The sequence below is a fragment of the Apus apus genome, chromosome 3 (assembly GCF_020740795.1).
Source record: "Apus apus isolate bApuApu2 chromosome 3, bApuApu2.pri.cur, whole genome shotgun sequence".
In the NCBI taxonomy this organism is placed as follows: domain Eukaryota; kingdom Metazoa; phylum Chordata; class Aves; order Apodiformes; family Apodidae; genus Apus; species Apus apus.
This window is the reverse complement of record NC_067284.1, coordinates 98,036,228-98,062,626: the sequence shown is the minus strand read 5'-3', so window position 1 is coordinate 98,062,626 and position 26,399 is coordinate 98,036,228. Positions and strand designations below refer to the sequence as shown.

General features: G+C 40.5%; 1 protein-coding gene across 1 annotated transcript; it reads right to left on the bottom strand.

The window, feature by feature from the left end:
* Positions 1-3,861: 3,861 nt before the first annotated feature.
* Positions 3,862-25,985, bottom strand: OPRM1 (opioid receptor mu 1). Its single transcript, XM_051615338.1, has 4 exons — positions 25,620-25,985; positions 12,815-13,167; positions 11,389-11,909; positions 3,862-5,408 (listed from the first exon to the last, which is right to left on the bottom strand). The coding sequence occupies exons 1-4, from the start codon at positions 25,946-25,948 to the stop codon at positions 5,370-5,372; spliced, it is 1,242 nt and encodes a 413-aa protein (XP_051471298.1). The 5' UTR covers positions 25,949-25,985; the 3' UTR covers positions 3,862-5,369.
* Positions 25,986-26,399: the final 414 nt, after the last annotated feature.

The following is a 26,399-nucleotide window of genomic DNA, read 5'->3' as shown; positions in this document are numbered from 1 at the left end:
AATGGCACCATGGTTCAGGCCATGCTCCACAGTTCAGGCCCAGAGGGCTGATCCACTGTGGCTGCCTACTACACACAAATATGTCTTTGGGGACAAAACCTAATGTGGTTTCTCTAAGTTTACCTTCCTATCTCTTCTTGACACCATGACATTGTTTACTATGTCTCGATGCTCACTTACTTTCTGGCCAGGTGGTGTCTATGAAACAAATGGAACTTGGTAATTGATGCAGTTTAGCATAATCTTTTTTTCTCTCTGTGGGATCCTCTTGCCTTGTGTCATTAGACTAGTTCCTGATGTCACCTGATGTGCTCCTTGAGGCCAACAGTTCTTCTACAGGGGCTTATGCAGGCTGGGAACAGCTGAGAGCAGTGTGTTCAGCAGCTTCTGGCTTGCTTCGTCTCACTCCTATTAGAAATGTGTGTGCAGAATGGACACAAAGAAGGGCCCTTAATATAAAGCATTTATTTGCGTTCTTTTAATATCCAGAACTTCAGTAGGGCCCTGTGTGCTGTACCGTGCAATCACAGAATCATAGAAATGGTGTTTTGAAGGGATCTCTGGATATAGTAAGTTAATTCTCTGGTATTTGTGATATTTCCCCAAAGATGCAGTGTGGTACTGACAGTAATCATAGATCAGTTAGTGTTTTTTGCTACTCCTGTTATATGTTGCTGATACAAAAAAAAAATATTCAGACCTAGAGTAAACATAGCATGCCAAACTGGAAGGCTGCCAAGGGTCCAATAAATAGCTAGGAAAGAAAAGACCTGAGGGAAAATGAAAATAATTGTCAATCCTTCACATAAGAGTTCATTACAGAGGAACATTGGAGAGTTTCTGTGTTGCAACCTCTACAGACAAGAAGCCTGAAGAGGCATCTCAGAATGAAGTGTCAGGTGAAGTGGCTTAGAATAAATCAGGTTTTCCAAAGAATCAATTCAGGGCCAGATGTTATTAACTTCAGGGTTCTCAAACAACTCAGATAGAAAATTGCTGAGCTACTAACTGTGATGTATTACACACTTTAAAACTGACTTTAGAACTAAAATAATACATGGCAGTTGGGAACCTCATTTTTTTTTTTTTTAATAAGAGGCTGAGGAAAGGGACCTACTGACAGGTAATTCTGATTTTTCAGTAAGCCAGGAGAGTGAAAGAGCAGAATGGATAGACAGGTGGTGAGTGTTCCAGAATGAACTGACCCAGCATTTCAGAGGTCACTGAGGGAGCTGATGAGCATGTGGATAAAAGTGATCCAGCTGAGAGACAGTGTGTATCAGTTCTGAAAAACCTGTTGGAGGTTGTACCTCACTAAAAGCTTTTAACAAAACCAAAGTATAATGATATTAAACATTTATGTCCTGAAAGGGTTGTCAGGCACTGGGACAGGCTGCCCAGGGAAGAAGTCAAGTCACAATCCCTGGAGGTACTTAAAAGATGTGTAGGTGTGGTGCTTAGGAACATGGTTTAGTGGTGGACTTGGCAGTGCTGGGTTAGTGGTTGAACTCGATGATCTTAAAGGTCTTTTCCAATCAAAACAAATTCTATGATTCTATGATAAAGGAAAAAAAAATAATTCATTAACTAATAACTGAATGAAAGGCAAGAAACGAACAGTGGAAATAACTAGTAAGTGGAAAGGAGGTTGGTGATGTCCCAGAAAGTTGCTGTTCCATTTTGTCATTCATTTCTTGTAAGAGAGGCATGCAGTGAAGTATCAATGTTTATAAAAACATGATTATTCAAAATAGTCAGGGCTAGGCCAAATGTGACAAAGCTCATGGTGTTGGGTGACTGGGAGATCAAATGACTGATGACTTGCAAAGTTGATATATACAAATAATTTGTGCATGCAGAGAAAAAAACATCCCAACGACATACGTACAACATTGGGCAGCAAATGAGCTGTTACTGATCAGGCAAAAGATCTTAAGACTCATCATGGGCAATCCCCCTGAAAATATCAATGCAGCGCTCAAGAGTGTTCAAAATGCAAATGAGCATGCCAGGGAAGAAACACATGACAAGTTATACAATAAAATCTATAAAATCATAACCACCATGAAGAAGAGAATTAAAATAGTCATGACTATTCGTTACTGAATAGTCATACTCTTATCCCCTTGCTCAAATGTTGTACTGAATGGCCATTATTCATTTTTTTGTTCCCCAGATACAAGAAATAGCTATGTCCAAATAAAATATCTGGCAGAACTTTTTAAAGCAAGAATATTTTAGCACAACTCACCACAGGACTCCTTGCTAGAGGATATTTTAGATAACAACCTCTATCAATTTATAGGTTGAGGAATTTGTCCAGTCACTCCAAAAAGAAAAATTCACCAAAGCCTTTTAAAAGTTGTGAGTACTTCTACAAGAACAGAGAAAATGTGCCTGGCAACATTGTCAGGACACCAAGACCCACTGGGACAAACCAGCTTGCATTTAAGCCAGTAAATTCTTTCAGCCTCCGAATTTGTACAGAAGCATGCAGGTCAGCAGGGAGCCAGGCAGTAACACTACGCTCTGCCCTGCCACCGGGATTAGCAGTACATGTGCCCAGGCTGTTTAATAGGAAAGAGCCTGTGAAGCCTCTGTCTGCCAGGAGCTGGAATTAGGGTTTCCCTCTGCTCACTCTGACTTTCTGTTGCTGGAGACAGGCTCCTGTGCTGGCTGGCTCCTGGAACAGAGCTCCTATGGTGAGTTCTTAGCACAAGAGGGATGTGTATGGTTTGGATCAAAACCAAATTCAGCCCATATGCATTTAAAATGTCTTTAAAAATAATGAACTCTTGGGATTTCAGCTTTTTTTTTTTTAAAAAAAAAGTAGACCATATTATTTACAGCCAGCAGATAATTGATCTGAGAATCTTCAAGGCAGTTGTGTTCACATCGGTTGATTGCATGGCATTTTTTAAAGCTAAGTTATTCATATATAGTATAACATGATAATCAATGTGTATTTGAATACAGTATATTGCAAACATACAAGGAACACAAACATGTTTATTAAAGGTTGACAGTGGAGATGCAGAAGGTTTGCCATATGGTACTTACTGCAAAGCACTACCAAGGAACATTCAAGCTTTCTGGAAAAAAATGACATGTTTAACTTGTTTTTGCTAATGCTCTGCTAATAAAATTAGCTTTCTCATATCCTTAGACCATCAAGGCTACAACAACATTACTACTGCTAAAATATTTACAGTCAGGTTGGTCAGTTAGACTGTGGAAACTAAAAATACCTTCAGTCTGTTTGTTGGCAAGTCATAGAATTTTCCTGTGAGCTTCATTCCACTGTAATTACAGAAGAAATAATGGTTTCAATTCATTATGTAAATTCTGTGGAAGCTCATGAACTTTTGACTGCTCATGAAAGTATGCTTTTAAGTTTCATTAAACGTACTTCATTAAACATCAGTTAGCACCTCAAATAGTCATTCAATGCATTTAAGTTCTGTGAGATCGTTGTACATGAGCATGGCAGACTAGTAAGGACCTCTCACGGTAATGACATTGTATGATATCAATCTGTTTGCATTTCTGGTGTATTCTCTGTTCTTTTTTGTCATCTAAATAATACTACAGTGTAGTGCAAAACAATATGACAAATTCTTGAGTGCCGATCTTATAATGTTTAAAAATTAGATGCAAAACCTCTTAGAATGGTCACAACTCTGTTTTAAACTTTAATGATGACTATAAGGAGAACGTGCTAAACTAATACAAAATTAAATATTAAAATCCCTATGACAGTACAGTGGAGTTTTCAACACAAAAAATGTAAGGCACTTCTGCTTTATCTAGTTTCATATTCTGATGACATATAGGACTACATAGTTAGCTGCAAGACAGTAATGAAACTCAAATACTACTTTTATTTACAACTTGCAAGTATTTGGCCTTCAATCTTTATTACATAGTCCACAGCAGAAGCAAACAATTTCACATTAAAAGCATATTGTTCCATAGATTGTAACAATTAAAATTAGAAATACAGCGTAGCTGCAGAAATAAAAAGAAAAAAAACCCCACAACCTTGTTCCATACAGTTTTATTTTAGAATACACTTAAATGCATCAAAGTACATTTTCCCCTGGTTAACTTACTGATGATTTATTTACAAAGCAAGTAACAAAGAATGGCTAGAAAATACCATTGCACCACAAATTATCTACATGGATGTTTCTATTTTTCATACTAGAAAAGAGCTAAGGTGGCATTTATTTCAGTACAATGTTTCTTTCATAAATCTGTGTTTCAGCAGCTAATACAAAATGGAGAAGCAGACTGTATTATGTTAGAAAACCAAACGTATTAAGAGTTTGGTTAAGAAAAAATAGATGTCTAGCAAAATGTAGGGTTTTTTTCTTTAAAAAAAAAAAAGGTCTAATGCATTAACTGCTCCAAGCACTTCACACAGAGACTGTTGATAACTTACAAGTTCAAAATGGTGCTGATAGGGCAGCTGAAATTTGACAAACTACTTGAAAGAGAAGTCATCATCAGCCTGTGCTAGCCGTAATAGGCTTATGGCTAGATTTCTATTCACAAAGGAATTTATGTTAATAGAGTCTGTGCTGTTTTGGGGATCATTTGACAACTAATAGTAACATGGAATAGTTCCATTTACTCATCTATTTTAGAAGAAGCAATAGCTCATTGTTTTGATTTTAAAGTCTGTTTTTCCCATGAGAAAGAGAAGCAGAAGGTGAAGCTTGGAGTTTTGTTTTTTGTTAAATGAGCACTGAAAGGAGTATTTTCCCTTTGGAATTGTGGGGCATGCACTCCTTGTATGAGAAGAGTTCTTGAACTACAAATATGTTGTTCTGGATGATCTTGGGAGACCAGCACACAAAAATAACCTGCACGGTAAACACCTCTACAAATAAACTTTAAGAGTAAATCAAGTACGCAATAGTATTTCAACTTCATTTTGCGGTAGTTCCCATCATTAAAAACTCACATTCATTAGTCAAACTATAGTTGCCTAGCCTTTGAATTTTCATTTCCAACCTGTTTAACACCACTGTAACTTGTCAAGAGCATGTCAGATTGCTATAGGTACAGTAGCTTTGTTTGAGGCTAATGTATGTATTCCTGGTAAACATGACTCTTTTGAACACTGCAGCCTGGCAAGACCCCGTACCCCTTGGCTCTGCAGGCTGTTAAGTTTCATGCTTCTGTTACGCTTAATGTAGAAGTGCTGCAGAAGCAAATTTTGACAGACAGTGAAAGCAGGCACTTTCCTCTGTGGTATTTTTTTGAGGGAAAGCGTTATCGTACACATTCCCATCACATACTGCCCAGACACACCATGGCACTGGTGTGCAATTGCTTTGAGAGCTATGCGGCAGGAGAGCCTGTCACGGCAGTGGAGTAGTTTCAGCTTCTTGAAGTTCCAACTGAAAGGAAAGAAATTGCAAATGCAATGAACAATTACTTGGTTTCTTCCCACCCATGAGTGTGTGTTTGTTTGTATGTGTGGGTTGTTGTGTTTTTTTTTTTTATTAAGAGGAATTTACTTCTCATTTGCAGTTACTCTCCTGCTGTATAAAGCTAAACAGCTAGTCCAGAGAGTAAGGCAAGACTAGGCCTTTGCCATGAAACAACAAAGGCAAGGAAATTATCAAAGTCTTGTTTCCGACCTTCGAAGACAAAGAATCAGTAGTAGATCTGAAGTTTGAATTAGAATTAGAATATATTTCATACAAAGCTAGTTCTCTTTCTAGAGGGAAACGCTGTATGTGTTCCACAAATAGGGAAGGGTTTTGCTCCCTCCCTGTATTCTTTTTGTAGCAATTGCAGGGGAGTATTTTAGATGATACCTTCTGTGCTTGGGTGACTTTTGGACTAGTTAAAGTCTAGTTTAAATTCTGGACTAACATCAGCAAACAAACCCAGCATCTTCTCAGCGTAGTGTGTCCACAGTATCCTTGTTAAGGACAAGGACATGACATGACAGCACTAAAGATGTTTTTCATCAAGAAAATCTGCTCACTGCACAGCACATCCTGAAAGTCTGCAACCCTTTCTACTGCCCAGCAATTGTTGTCCTGCAGCACTAGAACCTGTTGAGAACAGGGTGGGAGACACTGCAGATAAAGGGTTTACAGAATGCAAAGTGAAGTCCCAGACAAAGCCTGGTTGAGACAAGAAGGGGAATGTGCTCCTGTAGAAGTAATGGCACATGGGTAAGGATTTTGGGCCAGGGAGAAGGAAATTGCATTTTCTGAGTCGATTGGTTTCCATGCACATTCAGCAGAGAGGAGGCTGCTAGGACTTCTGAAGATAAATTTCTCCAAGGCCAGAATATAACTCAAATGCTTGTTCAATGTAACATGCTATATTTAGAGTTTTTCTTTATTCTGTATTGGGAATATTTCTCCTCAGCTCCATTTGGCCAGAAACTGACCTGATGCTAAACATGTCTTTTGGAGAAATCTAGATCCAGAAATAATTTCGAATTATTAATTTATTTTTATGGATTAAATAAAATAGAAGCATTTGTTTTGTATTTTTTTTACCAATGAACTTTTCCTACTTTATTACGGGAAAAAAATTGAAATTTTTTGTTCCCTATTTATTCTAATTCACAGTTTAAGGAGTGCCACAAGCACAGGCAACCTTGGAAACCATCCTATGAGTTCTGGCCTGCATAGCATACTTTATTTGTGTTTCCTTTCATGAAATAGTGTGACAAACACATTTTGCTTCCTCTGCTACCTAGAAGATTCACAAAGGGCCTATGTCAGTGCAAATCAGTTACAAAAGAAAGCCCAGTTTTAAAGACCTATTGACTTTACACAAGCTTTTCATATATGCCATTATCTTGCCAGAAATTTGCTTTACAAGAAATCAATACTTTATAATTATTATTGAAATAAATTATTATTTACAAAGGAGATACGCTGATTTTCTAAAAAATAGTTAAATATTGAAACTAGCTTTCAGTTTTTCCTTGTTTCAACTTAAAAGTTGTTTTTCTTTTATCCAATATCCTTTCTATTTCTATATGTGGCTGCCAATCCAAGTAGTAAGGGCAAAGCTTTCAGGGCTGAGCACAAATACCAGGGCTACTGAACATATCTAAAGCTTCATTTTCAGCACATGAGGAAGACCTGCAGCTTCTATTTGGTAATTAAACACTTCAGTGGTTAAGGAGACAGCATCAGAAGCTAAAAATAAAGTAAAATAAAGTTCCTAGGATGACTAAATAGTCCTGAAAATGTGCCTATACATAATTTGCTTAGTTGCCTGGATACATTCAGGTGAGGCTGCTATAAAAACTTGCATGGGAAGCAAAAAACCTAAATGAAACAAATTAAAATGCTCACATTTCTACAGTGATTAATAATTGTTTTCCTAAGTATTTAGATTTTTTTTTTTTAAATTAACAGATAGATATTAAAAAAAATAAAAGCTATTTGGAAAACACAGTTTTCAGGGAGTATTAGCAAATTATTAAATTCAATTTATCCAATCAATTATCAGTGAATTTTACATTTTTTAAAACATTAGGACTTTTTTTTAATCTCAGAAATAAAGTAATGCAGAAAGTCTCTGTGCATCTGAAATAAAAGCTATTTCAAAACACTCATCAAGGCCTTTGTTATTGATCAGGTTTTTGCCAATGACATAAAAAAAACTCAGCCAAAATGTAGTATTTGGTCCTTTATTACCATTCCATATTGCTTTGCAAGCAGTTTTTCCAGGATTCCATCACTTCTACTCTCATTTTCACTTAATGCAAATACACATACAAGCTTGCATACAACCCCCTGAAAATTAAGTTGAACCAAGCCCTTAGGCTCACTTTGGAACAAATGTAGCCTCTACATTTTACCACAGCAGCTAGCTGAGTGTAACACAGGATACTTCCCTCACAGATGTGAAACATCTCAGCCTTACAACTGTTTCAGGGTTTGCATGCCTGATTTGCCTCTGTCTTTTCTCTCTCAGAACTATGTTGCTGCACTGAGCATGTACGATTTCTACAAATACTGACACCATCAGTGTCTTGGATCAGATGCTACTTTGTGCACTTTAAAGAAGCTGCTTTTCTGTAGAAGGTCTGAACTTGTTCTGCTCTTCCACTTTTTGTAAATGCTGATTAAAAAAACAATCAAACCCCTAATCTAGAACTTTTTGGTAATGCCAAAGAGCCAGAATAGGCCAAAGACCAGTATCTTAACTCAGAATAATAAGAATATTTGTGATATTTCCTGTTATTGTCTTTGCATTGATAGAAAACACAGTTGTTCCTCCTACTTGTGAATGCTCATTTTTAAGTATTTTAAGAGTGTAAGACCCTAAGCTGTTGATTGAGTGCTTGCAGTTCTCATTAACTTTAGCAGTAAAGAATTCTCACTTGGCAAAAAAGCAACTTGTAGAACATCTGTTTCTTCAAAAAGGATTTGCAATGCTAAATTCTTTGCAGTTAAGATTCATGTCAAATATTCTCCAAGGCATTGTCTTTACAAGAAAGAGCTTACTTAGTTCAATATAGATATACTAGTAAGATTTTTGTGCAGAACCCACTCACCTGTGAAAAGAATGCCCTGTCAGTAGAATTTACAAAAGCTCACTGTTTGAGCAAACAGTGAGCTGTTTAAGGTTTTAAATTTTTTTAAAAATTTCTTTTTCTCTTTTAGTTTACTTTTCTGAGAGCAAAACGTGCACTCACCTTAGGGCTTTCTCTGTCTAAACAACAACAATAATAATAATTAAAAAAAATAGATGTTACTCTGGTAAGTACTATCCCAGAGAACCTTTTAAGTGTGTTAGTCTTATAACCTTGTCTGTCACTCTGATAGCAGCAGACAAGAAAAATGTTGTCTCTTACAGAAATGTTTGATGGAGAAAAAAATAAATAGAGTGTATTATTTAGGTTTGAATATGGCTTTGTGTGAACATATTCTATAGGCGCTGTGGAGAGTGAAAAAGGCTGCACCCGACAGTTGGTGGGCTGTACTCTAGGGACTGCAGCAGTGAGAAGGCTCAGGTCCAGGGAGCACATCTGGCAGAAATAAACTAGTGACAGAGGTAGCAACAGCCACCAAAGCAAGGACTGCAGGGATGGTGGTGAGGGAAGTGGAACTGGGCCACTGAAAGGTATGGCCACTTCAAATTCTTCCAAATACCAGACCATGCAAAGAGACCTATCCACCCATCTATGAGAACATGAGCTTCCAAGTGTAGTCTTCTTTTCCCTGGCCCCTGCCCTGGGGAAAGCTAGTTGCTAGGAACCGCAGTAGTCAAAGCCAGGTAGTCAAAAGATTTCTTAAGCTCTGCATGCACCTTTTTTGTTCTGTGCATAATCTCTTTCCTTCAGTTTCCTTCCTTGCTACCTGACCTGAACTCTCACTCCTGATGTTTCCCTTTCTCCTCTGCGCTCTTTCTTTCACCTCCCTTTCCCTTCAGCATCTTCCTCTTCTCTTCTCTTTACATGTGCTTCATCTCAACTAATTTAACTACTATTCCTGGAATGTAAAAAAAAACCCAGACCAAGCAAAAGAGAACAGGGTGTGAGGGGAAAGCTGCTCAGAGATAGTTCAAATTACCTGCCATGGATTTTCCTCCTCATTGCCACTATAAAGCTCAGTTCCCTTGTTTGGTCTATCCCTGCCCCAACTGGCTCTCTTACACCTTGTTGGAGTAAGCTGAAAGATCTTTGTGGAAAGGATCATCATCTTTTCTGTGTTTGTTAAGCACCCAGGACTTTATTTCACTTAGCCTCTGGGCAGTACCACATCAATATTTGTTAAGGACAGAATTTTAGAAGGCTACAGCTTTTCTACAAATAATATGAAAAAAGTAGAATAAATATAGAAAATGTGTGCATACACACTACATTGTAAAAAGCTGGAATTTTACTATAGATACAATCCTGTTGTCAGATGCATGCAGAAAACTGACTCCACTGAGGGTTACAAACGTACTATTAACAGCTGAATCTGTCCATTAAATTTTTGCTACACCTAGTAAATACTACACATGTATACATACATACATATAAGTATGTGCCTATGCCAAGTTTGGCATTTCTGCTCTACCCCCAAAGTGTGCCTATGACTGAGCAGGTGCTAATTAATTTCACAGGCCACAGTTTATCACGTATGAATCAGATGCTGGTGAACTACACCACCAACTGCAGATGCTTAATAAAGTTTCCCCTTCTCCCTTCAGCCTGCTTCCTCCTTGATGCAATTACTATTTTGTCTGTTTGGAGATGGTGATGTTCTGATGTGGGCTCCTTGGCAGCAGCTGAGTGGCAAGAATGTGATTGCTTTCACAAGAAGCCGCAGACTTCTGCTCCCTGAGGAGACAGCTGGCTTGAGGCTGAACTGGCAGCAGTGAGAAACTGGTGAAGGAGCAATCTAAGTATATTGCTGAAAGGTGATATGGCAAGGAATGAACTAGGTTTGTGCCTTTTGTTCTTCTCTTTAATGATTTACAAAGACTCAAAATTTTCTTAGCACTTGTGATGCACAAGTTACTTTCAAGAGTGTTAAGATTTGCCTTCATGTTTTGCTTCATGTTCACTGAGGGATGGGGATTGGAAATTCTCAGGATTAGTCATGGGAACATGGATGTTTAACGTGTAAGAAAAGTGACTCTTTGCAAAGGAGCCTGAATAAAAAAAACTAAAACAATCTGTTTCTTGGTGTCTGCTGTGCCATAAAGTCTCTACCTCTCAAAGGCTTTCTCTACATGGAAAAGCTATACTCTCATCATACCTTAAATGGCAAAATGGGACGATACTCCTTAACATGTGCATGTATCTATCGATCGATTGATCGATCGATAGATATAAAAATCTCAGAACCTGACCCTAGCTAACACAAATAATTATCTGAATCAAGAACTGCATGTAGACAAGCCTTTGTCTACTTCTTGCATGTTTTCCAGGACAAATAAGGCCAGGTAGGCCTTCTTTGTATATCAGCCAAAAGTGTACTGTTTCTTCTTTTTTTATTCACTGTTGCAATGGAAGAAGAAGAGAGATACATACACTGTTCAACTCCTGTCTCCCTTAGCAGACAAGGGATATGAATAGACAAATCTGTGATTATTCAACCAGCTCTAAAGCAGTCACCTGTTGTTAGCACCTGCAAATGAACACTTTTGTGTACTGTGTATATGCATACACGTTGGACCCAGTCATGCGAGGTACCTTTGAAAGACCTCAAGCCTCTGGGCATCAACTACAGGAGAGAACAGCTAGCACCATGCAGGACTGGGGTCTCTGTGTATGCATAACCAGGTTTAGAAGGTTTAGATTTCAAATAGCTATAAATCAGTATAAACTGTCACTTCAGAATACATGTCATCTCCAAGCGGGAGGCCTGGATCCAGAGATGACATCTCCACTGCTAGTCATACCTGATGGTTAGTCCTGTCCACAGTGTTGGCAGTGGAAGCATGGTCACGAGTGTTTTGTCGGACTCGGGTGGAGTTTTGCTGCTCAATGGTTGAGGAAGTGGGGATGCAGAACTCTCTGAAACACCTTTTGAAATTCTCATCTAGAAATGCATAAAGGACTGGATTAAGGCAGCTATTTGTATACCCTAGAGCAATACAGAAGTGCCAGGAGACAGTCTGGAAGGTAGTTTCTGGGATGTTGACCAGGGCCTTAATGATGACATAGATGTGGATGGGAGTCCAGCAGACGATGAACACTGCCACCACTACAAGAACCATCCTTGTAATTCTCCGCAGGTTCCTGTCCTTCTCTTTGGAGCCAGATAACATGCGAACGCTCTTTAGGCGTAAGATCATCAGCCCATAGCACACTGTAATGATCAGGACTGGCATGATGAAGGCAAAAATGAACACACAGATTTTCAGGAGGTTCTCCCAGTACCACGCAGGGTGGGAAAATGTAAGTGTGCAGTCAATAGAGCCTGGAGAAAAAAGAATACAGCAGAGGAGAACAAGCAGGTCAGTTTTCAGTTTACTTTTCTTTAAACCTTTTTTTTTTGTTAAGAATCATAGACAAATGCATGCAGATTTATTAAGTAAAAAGCTAAAATGAAGCAGTGATGTGTCATCAACAAAAATATTGATAGGACACAGCTGCAAAACATGTATGGTGTGAGTTAGAAAAACAAAATTGCCGTAATGTGTTCTCTTTTGCATTTTATTGCTTGGAATTGCATGTATATTGGACAAGAAAAAGCTGAATTGTCATAAATGCTTATGCATTTTCACTTTCAGTATAAAACCTGGTGAAAAGAAAGATGGTTTAACCACCATATCTGCTGAGAGTTTGGGGATTTCAGGACAATGGTGAAGAGAACGACATGACACTTGGTAACTGTGCACAACAGAGGATCTGTATTTGTGTTGAGATGCTGCCACTTCATGGAAGGTCTTTGAGTACCAGCAATCCAGAATGTGCTCTCTATCATGTCCTGCCACACTAGGTGCAACATTCTTATGACTGCCAACTGCAGTGGGAATATCCTGCCCAGGTAAAGCACAGGCTTCTGTGCTGTAGGAGACTGCAGAACATCCCACAGCAGAAGGCAGGAACAGAAGCTTTCCCAAACACTACAGTAACTGTGGGGTAGCGAGACTCGCACAGACCCACAGTGCTGCCTGTTATAAAAGACAGATAATGTGCAGTGCTGTGTCCAGTCAGCTACAGCCAGGTGTAAAACTGCTGAAGGGGTCCATTGGCACTCATACCTCCTTCATACAGGTTGGAGATCAGGAGTTAATTCAGCATCTCTAGAACAGAGTGAAACAATGCAGAAAGGAGTTTAAATACCGAAATACTCAATTTAGGAATGAAAGCCAGACTTACCATGCCTGTATTTAGTAGTTGCCATGAACATAACTGGCAGGCCGATGGCAGAAGAAAGAATCCAGTTGCAGATGTTGACAATTTTTGCATTTCTGGGGGTACGAAAATCAAGGGCCTTAACTGGGTGGCAAACAGCTATGTAGCGATCCACACTCATGGTGCAGAGTGTAAAGATACTAGTGAACATATTGTAGTAGTCTATGGATATAACGATCTTACAAAGGATGGTACCAAACGGCCATGTTCCCATCAAGTAATTCACACTCTGGAATGGCAGAGTACTTGTTGCTAGGGCATCTGCCAATGCAAGATTGAAAATATAGATATTGGTGGCAGTCTTCATTTTTGTGTACCTAGAAAAAAAAATCAGCAAAGCATGTGAATGACCACAATTGACAAGGTAAACAAAACTGAGTCCAGAGAACTCCTTATAAGAAACTTTTGTGAAATAATGTGCTAGATGCTGTCAAAGATAGTATTTTCTGGTTTTAACCAAATGACCTTGCTATAGTTTATTTACAATAATGTTTGCAGCTCAGTGGGCATTAGCTAAAGGATGTAAGAAAGTTAAGATTAATTTAACTTCTGCAGAGAGAAAAGGATACATATAGAAGAAACCATATTATAGATACTACAGAATTGAGAAGCTTGGAAAAAATTTATTTTTACATATTTGTACGGATAGAATTTCTCTACCTGCTGATGTCATGTTGAGTATCAGAACTGTGTCTGTAGAAACAAAACAAGCTCTAAAAAGTTTGGAGGGAGGTAAAAATACTTTTTGCTCAATTTTTCAGGAGAATCTTGCAGAGGAGAATGAAAACAGCAATATTTTTGTATTGACTTTACTATTGCCCAGGTGAAAATATTGCAGAAAGTCCTCTTTTTGCCATGTCTTTGTTGTTTATCAAAAATCAGTGTCTTTTCCATAGGCCTGACAACAGATCTAGGAGCAGCTGAGGTTGCATCCACAGAGCCAAGCTAGAGGTTTGATTGTGTTGTGAGCAGACACCTCCAGTTTGCTCCAGTCTAATTTGCTCAGGCAGCAGCAGCAGAGTGGGGGTGGCTCTCAATTCTGCACAGGTGAGGAAAAGGTGATGAGGATCCTGCACCCTGCTGCTGATTCATGCTCAGCCCTGAGGTGATTGCCCTGTCTTGAGGGCTGGACAAGAAACTTATGTATGCTGCTCAGTGCTGCTGCCATCATGCACAATTCTGGCACAGTTCTGTCCAGAGAGCACATCATCAGATGGTAATGATAATATTTTTTATCAGTAATTAAAGACATTCTTATGATTTAAAGGCAATGCTTGATACAGCAAAGCCAATCTATATATAAGTGACTCTCAGGTTAGCGTGCCAGAGAATGGGCTGAGAAAAGCTCTGAATAAGTGGAATAAAGTCTCTTCACTAGAACTGACATGGGCCTTATCCTACTTAAATACTACGCATTTTTCAATTTTGCTATCTTGCTCACATTTTCAGTTTAAGCTTTAAAGTACTTGGGCTTATTTCATTTAATGGTCTCTATAGGCTATTAATGAAGGATTTTGCTTGATGTACTGTGTAATCTTTATATTTCTAATAATGCTGTTCCTACAAAGAAAGGAAGCAGAGCTTCTGTGGTGATGAAAAATATTTACCTCCATAATTGTCTAATCAACAACAGCCTATTGAAATTCACAATGTTATTTTCAATGTATTCTATGGGATTTGGGCATTTCTCTGTACTGAATATTTCAAGATTGTATAAAGGGCTTATTTCTGAAAGGCACATTTTTTTAAATGTGTATTTCTCCAAATAAGTAGATCATCAGTGTCCCCAGGATTTTATTTTTTTTTTGTTATGAAAAAATAAATACTGAAGCAATTGATTAAAAGTAATTTTAACAGCATGGAAAATAACAGTCCTTCAAAATGTAACTCTTCAATGCCTTGATCTTAGCTGTTACTATATGTTTTGCTAAGGTATCAATTTACTTATTTGATCAAGCAGCCCAAACATTTTCCTCGTACAGACATAGATGTGTATGTGATGAAATTTCTATACTTCAGAGGGACTGGATTTTATATGTAATCAAAGTCACATGACACTGTATGTCTTATAATACCAAAAATATTGTGATAATAAATGAAATCTTTTAACAGACACTGTTTTCACACTTCCATTCAAAGCCACTAGAGAATGTGAAAATTAACAGATGTGTAAAGAGTCTTAAATGCAAGCTCCTGAAAATCCAAATGCTGGTATTTAGATTACATTGAAATTTCAGCATCTAAACCACTAAATATATTAAATTTTGCATAACAATAAGCAAGGTTGCAAATGAAAACAAAAGTTGGCTTTGGGCAACATTACTTTTATTTTTACAGCTCTGCAATGAAAGACTAATAGAGCATTGTTATGATTCAGTTTTTTCTGACTATTTAGTTTGTTGCTTCTCTTGATAAGTATTCAAATTAATTATGCTTATTATAATATTGACACCCACTAGTATGTCCTTTCTATCTCCTCAGTGCAGGTTTTACTTCATAAAATATCTGTGTTTATGAAGCATTTTTTTGTTGGTAGATTATCAGATTTACAACAGTAAGAATATACTTATGTCTGCCTAATTCTGTAGGGCAAACTCAGCCTAGCTTTTCTCTCCAATTCAGCAAAGCTTTATAATATACTTGAAGTTTGAAGAGCTGAGCTGTAGATGTCCACTCAACTGGAATTTGCTTGGAATAAAAAAGCAATACAGAAAATCATGAGAATCCTACTCAGATTGTAGGTTCCTAACACTCCAGCATAAATACAATCTTGAAATTACCTCTTCAACTGGCAGGCCGTATAAATATTCACCAAATTATTGCAGAGAGACTCCTGGCACCATTGCACAAAGTGGAAGAACATCTTGAGCAGGAGCCGTGAGTACCCTCCCTTTCACCTCACAGCTATGCAAAGGGAGAAATGTGAGCACGCTTGTGCCTCTCTTCCTGCTTCTGGTTTGCACGCTTCAATTCTTTAGCCTCCATTATTTTGCAAACTGCTCCTATCTGAATAGCAACAGTGAGGAGAAAAGCAGAAACAGCCTTCTGCACTTAGGAAATGAGCTGCCCAATGATAGATTGGCAATAACTTCTTTCAGCAACACAAAGGCATGCAATCGTTTGTCCACAGAATGCTAATTTGGAGACTAAGACTGCTTCAACTGCGTTTAAGTTCAGTGCAAAATATATGAAAAACTTGGCTTAATTACAGGAGATTAATCGCAGAAAGCAGCAGTTCATTAAAATAGCCTGGCTGCTGAAAGAAACAACAGCCAGCAATTAAGTCTTACATACAGACAACCCGACATAGGAGATTAGGTTAGTGTTTCAAATTCATGCTTTTCTTGCATAAGTGAGTTGTTAAACAAATGAACAATCATTATGTACATAGATTAGCTGAGGTCTCCTTGAGTGGGAAGATTAAAAGATGTGGTGCCTAGTTGAACCAATTTAAATGAACATTTATTTCCATGGCTTTTCTGGTGTATCTTGTGTATGCAACTCAAAAAGAGTAGCAAAGAGAGATTTTTTTTTTAACTTGTTTTCCTGAGATATCAGGTACTTTCAATATTTGTTGGGCCCTTGAAGCTTTGACATCAGTCATGTCATACTCAGGACAGTCTGGAAAAACCCTCGAAAATGTCTTCTCTCTGCCAATCCACTTAGTATGACACTGAAATTATGTCACTCAGCTAGGCCTTTGAGCCAAAGGGTCTCAAATGATGAACTTAATTGTCAGCCATTCTATTGTCATGTCCATTTTCTTTCTTTAGATGGTAGCAGGATTCTACAGGAGGAAAGACCCATTCTGTACCTCAGACACAGTTCTGACATGTGCTGGGGCAGATTGTTACCTATTAAATCTTTGAAGTAATTTATAGTCTGGATAAGCCAAACTTACCTGTCTGGGAGCATATGATTTAATCAGCTTGAAGATTTATTCTTTGATTTTTCTATTAATGGGTACTTCAGAATACCTATGCCTTAAGCCAATACATTTAAGCTCTGGTTAAGAGTACCATAAATTTGTATACAACCCTTACACATTATAGGTGGTCAGGCCACCCAGATTAGAGGTGCCATACTGTGGCTAGCAACCTACTTGTCCTTTTGATTTATGTTTTTCTGAAAAGATCATATATAAGGATGTAATTTAAAAATACTAAGCCCTCAGGGAACACAAGCAAATGACAAACCAAAAAAAAACAACCCTCCAGCAGGCAATATTATAGCAGAACATGGTCACAGTTACAATGAATTTGTGCAGTTCAAAGCACATTCACTTACTTCCTACACTGATCCTGACTTTGGGGGTAAAAGCTGAATAAGGGAAGGGAGAAAGATTTCACTGTCTTTAAGAAAGACAGAGGCAGCGGCTGTTCCCTCCTGTTAAAACCTTGCGTCCTGACTCCCAGCACAGCACGACCTGGACACTGCTGTGACTGGTCATGGTGGTTTAATTAGAGAGATGCAAAAACTATCATCAAGCATTGCTTCAGGTGTCAAGGCAGGACACAGTAAAAGAGTCTTCTAGACCTAAAATCACAAGGCCTAGTTATTTGACATACTTGGTTGGGTATACAGCAAGGCCTTCACACACATCATTTTCTGAAGGAGTTTGAATGTGTGAGCTGAACACGGATCTGAACACAGGGCAAGTAAGTGCCGGACTGGACTTGCTTCAGCTGCTACCTCTTTTCTCCCCAATCCTTTGTTTTTCCACTGCCAAGCTCCTTTTTAACTTTTTTCTCCTCCATAGCACAAATGAAATTAAGCCAGAATTTCACCAAAGCTCATTTCCCTTGGGTTATCTTGCCAGCATATTTGAGTTCCCTTGTCCTTTCCTTGCATCAGGGCAGCATCAAGGCATGTGAATATCCATCAGTACTTGCCCACGGGACCTAGGCAGGAGAAGCAGGCAGAGCACAGCACTTTTTGTGGAGTAACACAAGCTCAAGGGCATTTCTCCTATACTCAGAATCAATTGGTGACTTCTCTCACTCTTCAGCTTTGGGAGAGGGAAAGCTAAACAAAAGCCTTTTAGGCAGTCAACTTCCTTCAGACTCTGTTGCCAGTCTTTTTGGGAATCATGAGGCACTGAGAGAGCTGGGAGGGTATCTGACTCATCCTGTTTCAATTAATTACAACACTGTGTTGGGCTCTAGGCTAAAATTCACATTGCTCTTTTTATGGCTCTTCCTGCTTTTTTGCTACCAAAGGCATCATATAGAGGCCCTCTTTCTGAAATTTAGCGTGGAACAGTGAATTTAGTCTGTGCTCAGAAAAAACAAAAAAAGCTTATTTCTTTGGGAAAAACAGCTGTTTTGGCAAGGAAGGCTGATAACACAAAAACTCCACGGTAGTCACAACAGGTAATTATTTTATTATTTCTCTCTTATTATTTTCACACCTTTTAAAATTACATGTATATGCAAAATATCTTGGCAGAAATCCCTAGAAAATAAAGCTGATGCTCTTTTTCCAAAACGGGGAGGGGAACCTGCCCAGAACAGGTTTTTATAGATATATGCCTATCAATTTGCCACACAAACATTTAAGATGTTGCAATATCTTGTAACTCCTATTACCCTAATTTAATTTTATTTTCCCAGACACCATAAAAATCTATTAAAAAAAAAAAAAGAAAGACAGTAATATATATGCTCCAATGCCCAAACAGACATCTGCTGGTACACTTCCTTCTCTCCCAGCCTAGTTAAATGAGGGGAAAATTATCTGCCAATTATTCCAGGACTTAATCTGGGCTGTTTGTTAAACCACCTTTAGCTGAGTCTCTGTTTGCCTGGTGCTGACACATATATGGGTCTCCACAAAGGCTGCTGTTTTCACAATTACTGTGTAACACATCTCTGAAATAAATCAGTGGTGCTAAAAAGGCTAACTCAAATATATTGCCATTATCCAGCAGCAGTGGGTGCTTATTGCTGAAGTGTTTGCTTTGCTAGGAAGGCATGGAAAGAAAACTGCGTCTTCAACTTAACCTTCTCTGCTCTGCCTTCAGGGAAGCAGCGAGAGTAAAATCACTGACTACATCTATGATAGCTGGGGTGACATTTTTCTAGGAGGGAAACAGCTTCTGGAAAACAGAGGTTTCAGCTATTTTCTCTGGTTTCCAGGCGCTGGTTCCCTCCTCCCAGTTTGTGGACTGATCACCTCAGATGTGGACTGTACATGAAACATCCCCTGCTCAGCAGCAGAGACACTGCCAGGGAAGCTTTTGAAGACAGCTTTACCGCTAGTAGATGTGAGATCCTCAAAGGTGTGATGTGGAACAGCAAGGGTAATACTCCTCTGGTTTGAGGGAGGTAGCATGGGGCTTGAGGCAACGCCAGAGACTGTACAGATCAAAGTAATGCTAAGTATACAAAGTATGGTCTCTTGCACACAAGATTGTGATCTTTTAGTGAAGCTGGAAAGGAGTGGCAGAGGTGAGACAAAGGGACTGGAAAGAGAATAAATGCAGAGGAAGACTTGCCTGTGATGGGGGGAAGGGCAGGGGAAAGCAGGCAATGGTGGAGGCAGGCGTGACTGAGAGGGAGCACTATTGTGTGTTTTGAGAAGACTGGGTCGCAAGTCCTGGGAATCATGAATCAAATCTCCACATCACAAGGGTAAGATTGCATCTGAAACTGGGGTTCTGAGGGAAGTATGAGAAAGATTTGGCCAACTGGTTTCTTGCATGATTTTTTTTTTATAGAGGCAGCACATCCCCAGGCCTGGAGGTTAGAACTGTGCAAAGGGAATGCCAGAAAACTGCTGCTCCCTGTTTCCCCCCTTAAGAACGAGACTTCTCTCAGCTGGGATTGCTCCATACAACACAATGAGGAAGAGATTATCCATTTTACACCAACATTTTTGCTTTGAACTTTTATGCCTGATCTAAGATCTTATAGCTGATAATTGAACACTTTGCAGCAAGAAGGTGAAAAAAAAAATAGCCTATTTAATGTCTTTCACAGTTATTTGATTAGCTATGGTCTGTCATCCCTACCTTTTTCATCATGTAAATGCAAAGTGAAAGATAAATAAAATTTAGAAGTGTTTACTTTAAACAGATGAATGAGAATCCTTCTTACCACAGCCACAGCTGGACTAAGCTGTGGACTCCTTGCTAGTGAATGCCAAGAAAAGCCAACTTCCAAAAGGGAGCTGGGGCTTTCAAAGATAATGATAACATCCTCATTTATAACACCATAAACCCAAACTTCATGGTATAAACCAAAGGAGGCACAGATGGTTATAAAAAGAACTTTGAGATCAGCCTAATGACAGCATTTCAGAAAATAGTTGCTTTCAGGTAGTTAAAAAATATGAGTGGATTTGTATTTTGAAGAGAACCATCAAACCTGTTTTCATTTGGAATCAGAATAAAGAGTTTTTTAAATATGTCTATTAATCAGGATCTCTACAACATCCATCTTAGAACAACTAAGCTTAAAAAAACCAATTTAGAATCTTTAAAAATGTTTCAGAATTCTGAAGTTGTACTTTGGAGAACATCTGTTTCAAAGAAGCTTTGTTTAGAAGTGGTAAGATCTGTGACCTTTTACTTCCAACTTTATTTTCTAGTCTGATGTTTTTGGGACTGCTGCATGTTAGAAATGTCCACCAAGAGCTGCTGAATAAATGCTGGTGCAAACTGAAGCTCAGTAAGTCTCCCTGCAGTCTAACAGACTGTTAGAAGGGTTCTCACATAGTGATGCCCCTATTCCTTCTACCCTTTAACTAAACACTAGCTGCCGGCTGTGGCTGGAAAAAAGGTTAGTGAATTAGACTATAATTTTGAGGCATGTTGGCTTACATCATGTTGTTTGAGATTTTTGTAAATGTGTCACCTTTTGATCTAGAAAAATTATAAAAGCTTATCAACAGTGTTCAGCAAGAGCTATGCCTGATAATTTGAAAAAATGCTGTAAGTTGAAATGAAATAAAGCAGTACTTTGGGATTATGTTAACTATCTTGTTGGTCATTAGCTTGCTAATAATTACATAATATAAAACATATGTGCTTGCAATATTTTCTGATTTTACTGAAGCCATGAAAAGTTGGTACAATTTAAATTATTTTTATAAGGAAACTTAAAAAACATAATCAGCAAGTGTTTAACGTTAATTTTCATGGGAGCCATTACCAAAATGCTACTTCAGGAAAAATACAGTGAGATCAAAACAGCTTTATCAAGAGAAATTGAGTGAGAGGGAAGGTTTTCTGCCCCAAAGCACCAAGTGGTAGCCACTAGCAGATCAGGGGGTCTGCCCTTCCGGAGCAGGGGTGCTGTTCTGTGGGTGAGAGCTACCTGGGATGGGGCCAGGCACAGGCTCTGAAGATGAGTGTGGGGCTACAGAGCTCTCATTCATCCTGCAGCCACCTCTGCTCCCTCAAGGAGATGTGGGTTATCCTCAGGCTGCAGGCTAGTGTATTTTCAGCCAAATTTTGACCATGTCCATATAAATTTATTAATTTATTTGACTTCTGTTATCTACTCTTAGCAATGGGGTGTAAACTTTTCTTTGCAGACAGTGAAACAGGCAGGACACACATTCATTTGAACACAACACCACCCAAATGCAGACGTTCATGCAGCTGTGTACAGAAAAGAAAAAAACAAATTTCATGCATTTCTGAGTTTCTAACTTTGCAGCTCTTTGCTGCTACAAGAGATGTTTCAGGCCTTCTTTCACACTGCACCCATAACTCCAAGTCACATTGCAAAGAACCCGTTTTTAAAAAAACTTGCTTCACTTCAACAACTTTCAAGCTTGTGATTATTACTGATTTATTTCTCTAAACAAACTCTCTTCGCTTCACACCCCTCTTTTCAAACTCCCCACTTTTGCCCTTCACATGAGTGACAGTACTTACTCCTCTAGAATTCTTTCTACAACTGAAATTTCGCCCTAAATTTCATTCTACTTAATAAAACAGTTTTCCTAAGGGTGAGTTGACCCGAAGTAACCAGAGCTTTCAGCACAGCAGTCTTTTCACAGTAGATGATGTTCCAGTCACAACTCTGCTCCAAAACACTATTAAGAGACTGTTTTGAAAAAAATCTTTTCATAGAGGATTTCCTTCCTTGGTGGTTTTTTTTTTAGGTTCTTTTATTTTGTTTGTTTGGGGTTTTTTAAGCAGAGTATTAATTTCCTCTAATGAAACAAAACCTTTTCTTCCTCCTGTGAAGGATCATGGAGAACCTGAGGCTCCTTTGTTTAAGTTATATGACAAAATTAATATAAAAACAATTAAGAAATCACTCTGGACTTGGGTGACTTTAGTGGCTGTTAGTGAAATTACAGTCCTCCCAGGCACTTGGCACCGTGGAGGACTGGGGCCTCGGAGAGCTATTCCTCTCCTCCAGACCAGCAATGTTGAAGATTTTAATCTATGATCTATTACAGCTTTCTAGCATATTGCCTTAATCACAGGGCATATTCTTCTTTCCACTCTAATGTGTGACTAATATCCCACTGACTTCATGAGAAAGCTGGAAAAACTATAGATTACTGTGTAAATTAATTCAATACCTCATGGTACTAATTGTACACTGTCTTGTTATACTCTGCAGCAGCTACAAGGAGCATTTGACGTTGACACAGCCATAACAACACTGTGTTCGTATTCGTAATTTACACTTATACAAGGTACATGAGGAAAACAGATGATAAAATCTATCTACAAATTTTTCAGATTACAGGAAATTCATGGCTGGCAGTAAAGTATGTCTGGTTTTGTAGTCACTCAGAAGGCATTTTTTTTTGTTCTTGACAAAGGAAACAGCTCAATTGTGGTAGCATGGGGTTCAGCCTCACATGCTACAGATACAACATGTAAGTATTAATTCAAGGGTTAAACTATTCAGCTGAACAGAAGCTATTTGGGAGAATTAGAACAGTGGATAAGAATACATTAATTATAAAGTAACATGTATACACATTGGAAACCCATGGACCTGCTTTGCATGAAAAGCCTGAGTTTAGTATTGATGACAATACACTTCTAACTAATTGGACACGTCCACTTTCCAACCTGTTTGCCCCAGCTGGGATTCCAGGGTAGCACTGTGGACTGACAGTGTCAGCTCTACATCAGGCAAGCACTTGCATGGCTCTGTCTACAAACCCATGGATCTGCTTCATGTGGAAAAGTCGGAAAAATAATGTTTATAAGAATAAGATAATAATTATGAAAAAAGTATTTTTAAAAAAGCTGAGCATGAGGTATTAGCATGCAGCACACTATGAAGTCACTGTTGCTTTCACTGGGTCTGGACTCTGAAAGGTGAGTAGGGACAGAGCTTCAAATATTTAATTACCTAACTCCCAACTTCTGGTATTTTCAAGACAAAGTAGGTACCAATATAACTTTAAAATCTTGTTTCTAATAGTCTCAGTTCTTCTTAAAATTAATATGAACTTCAGTGTTTTATTCTTCCTAAGCAGGCATGATGTGAAAGGTAGATAAAGAAAGGGAACTTTATATGATGCCAAATTCAATCCAGTGTAAGGTGTGCCTCCTATCTATAGCTGGATCCGAGGATACACGAATGTGAGTACCAATGCTCAACATTTCATATACACGTATTATGTGACTGGGATACTGTCATGTTAATATAGCTTACAACAGAAAATAAATCATAGCTACCTGTCCAGATACACTAAACCTATAGAGAAACCCAGAAAGAAAATTAATTTTTGTGTTGCTTAAACCACGGATCCTATTCAACCACGACCGTGTAAACTCTTTTTCATTCCAGACTGGTAAACAGATACATTATGTTATTTGGGAAGGTTCTCTCTCAGATCAAAAGCTCTTCTTGCATAGGAGAACTGGGTCCAGTCCTGCCTTTGCCATAGAATTCCTGGATGGTTTTGGAGAAACCATTCAATTTATTTGTGCTTTCCTCTGAAAAATGAAGACATGTTTTTTGCTTTCTCCTGTTGCTTCCGGCTTTTGTTTTTAAGATGTAATCTTAGGGAAAGATGCTCCCTTTAGATAGAAATCTAAATACAAGCTTCTCATTCTATTTGGCTTGGTGGTGCAAGTGTAATTCAATTAATTAACATAAGAAATATGAACCTAGTATGGGTTATGTTCAGTATAAATATATAACTCCAGGGATAACCTGTGGCATATTTCTCTGCCGACAGCTATCCTGGCTCTGTTACATTGTGCATCTGCTCTTTCTCCCAGAGGAATGCATTCAACATTGCTCAGCCAACTGCAGTCGTGCCTCTGCTCAGAAGCCTCTCTGCAGCTGTAGCTTCACATAGATAAAGCTTGAATGTTGAACTGATCAAAACCACAGGCCAGAAGAGAATCTTCTCAGCTCTATGTTTAAAATCCTGCATCTGAAGTATAGTGAAAGTCACCACGTTTCTGAATTCCTATAGTTTGGACCACTGATGTGTATTACTTGTGTTCCCATCAGGACTATGAGCTGCACAGGCTTTTTGCAATGACATCCCCAATATGTGCCAAAGGAATCATTGTCTGCTGTACCACAGTGTCCTACCTTGATGGCCACCCTCACCCCCAACTTTTTACAGCTAGCTCATCATGAAGCCACCCTAGTACCTCTGGCCTGCAAGTGATGTTGGGCACCAGCCTCTGCTCCTTTCTTCCAGTTCCCTGTGGACATGGAACCCATGCTCGATGGCTGTTACCCCAAAACCTTGGGAAACATAGTGTTCAAAGGGAAAAGGGCCTCTTTCCAGACCTGGGGAAACTGGAAGTGCTGGAGGTGCCCCGATAGGGAGGGAGCTTTCTCAGGGGGCACCCCCGCAGCATCGTCTGCTGGGCTCTGCCGGGCTTAAGCGGATGCCTAACTTGGAAACGACGAGCAGCCACGAAGGAAGAAGAGCTTGTTCAGCTCCGTCCCGTCGCGTCCCGCCGCCCCGCTCCCGGGAGGTGGCAGTGTTCCCCCATGGAAACCGCCCGCCACGCTCTCAGGCAGGCAAAGAAGCCCGCTTCATCTCGCTCTCACCTGCCTTCTTTCCATCTACGGGCCTGGCGATTTCTCGTGCATGAAAGAGATACTCGTGAGTGACCTGTCAAAACTCGGCTGGGCTTGAGGGCGAGAAAGTTTTGGAGTCCTGCACCACAGCCAGGAAGCCGGGATTACGGATAGCGGCCGCGATCCTGATGTATTTATACACGTGTATAAATATATACATATGTACACGTATATATACATACACACATATAAATATATATCAATATAAAGATATATATTAAGACTCGAGGCAGAGGATCTATAAACCCGATCAGAGAGAAGCGTTTAGCCGCGATACCATTTACATTTTGCTTGTGCTTTCGGGAGACGCGAGGGGAAATACGTGTGTGTGCCAAGTGTCCGTGTGCGACTCTGCACCCGCACACCCTCGCAGTCCCTTTATATCTCCCCTTCTCAGCGGGCAGAAAGATTCAGGCCTCGCTGGCCACAACAGCTCGCAGAGGTGCAGCAGCACAGAGGGGACCTAGAGCATCCCTGACCCAGCCCGGCCCGGCCTTACGGCCCCACCGCAAGTTTCTCTTCCCCGATCACGCGCTCCGGCGCCTTCTCCAAAGCTTCTTTCCCTTCTAACGCAGGGGCGCCCTTCGCGCTCTGCTGCTGGAGAGGGACCGCAGCAATCCCCGTCGGGAAGCCGGCCCGCAGCCCAGCTCCCGCGGAGGAGCGTCTGCCCCGACGGCAGCGGCCGAGGGCTGCGGAGCAGGGCAGGGCGGGGCGAGGCAGGGCGGGGCGGCACTCACCTGACGATGACATACATGACCAAGAAGTTGCCGAAGAGCCCCACGACGCAGACCACGGAGTAGAGTGCCATGATGGCGATGGCCGTGACCACGGAGGGGCCGCCGCCCGTGGGCGCGCAGGGTCCGCCGCCGCCCGCGCTGTCGTTGCCGCCGCCGCAGGGCTCGGAGCGGTTCCAGCCCGCCGATCCGTTGCCCCAGGCTCCCGGCGGCGCGGCCGCGCAGGGCGGCCAAGCGGGGCGGCAGGCGGAGGCGTTGGCGGCGAAGGGGACCTCCAGGGCGCCGGCGAGGAGCGGCGCGGAGCTGTTGCCCAGCAGGTAGGCGACAGCCATGGCATGCAGCGGCGGCTGCGCGGCTGCCGGCTCTCCGCGCCCGCGGGGTGATGCCCGGTGCGGTGCTGGCGCGGTACTGGCGCGGTATTGGTACGGCACTGGTACGCTGCGCTGCTGCCGGCGTGCGCGGTGCCAGGGAGGCGGCGGCTCCCGCCCGCCCCGACGGCGCGCCCCGCCGCTGGGTGCGGGCACATGTGTGAGGCGGGCGGGGCGGGCAGGGGAGGAGGGGCCTGCGGCGGGGGAGCGGCGGCGAGGCGGGGCTTTAGCCCGGCTCCCTCCCGGGCCGGCGGAGCCACCGGCGGGGCGCACCTGGTGCAAAGCGCGGCCTGCCTGCCCCGCTGAAAGGCCGTGGGCAGCGGGGGGCGCGCCCGCAGTTTTCCCTTTCCCTGCTGGTAGCACCTGAATACAAAACACTTTAAATATTCCCTTCCCGAGCGCCGCCGGCATGTGA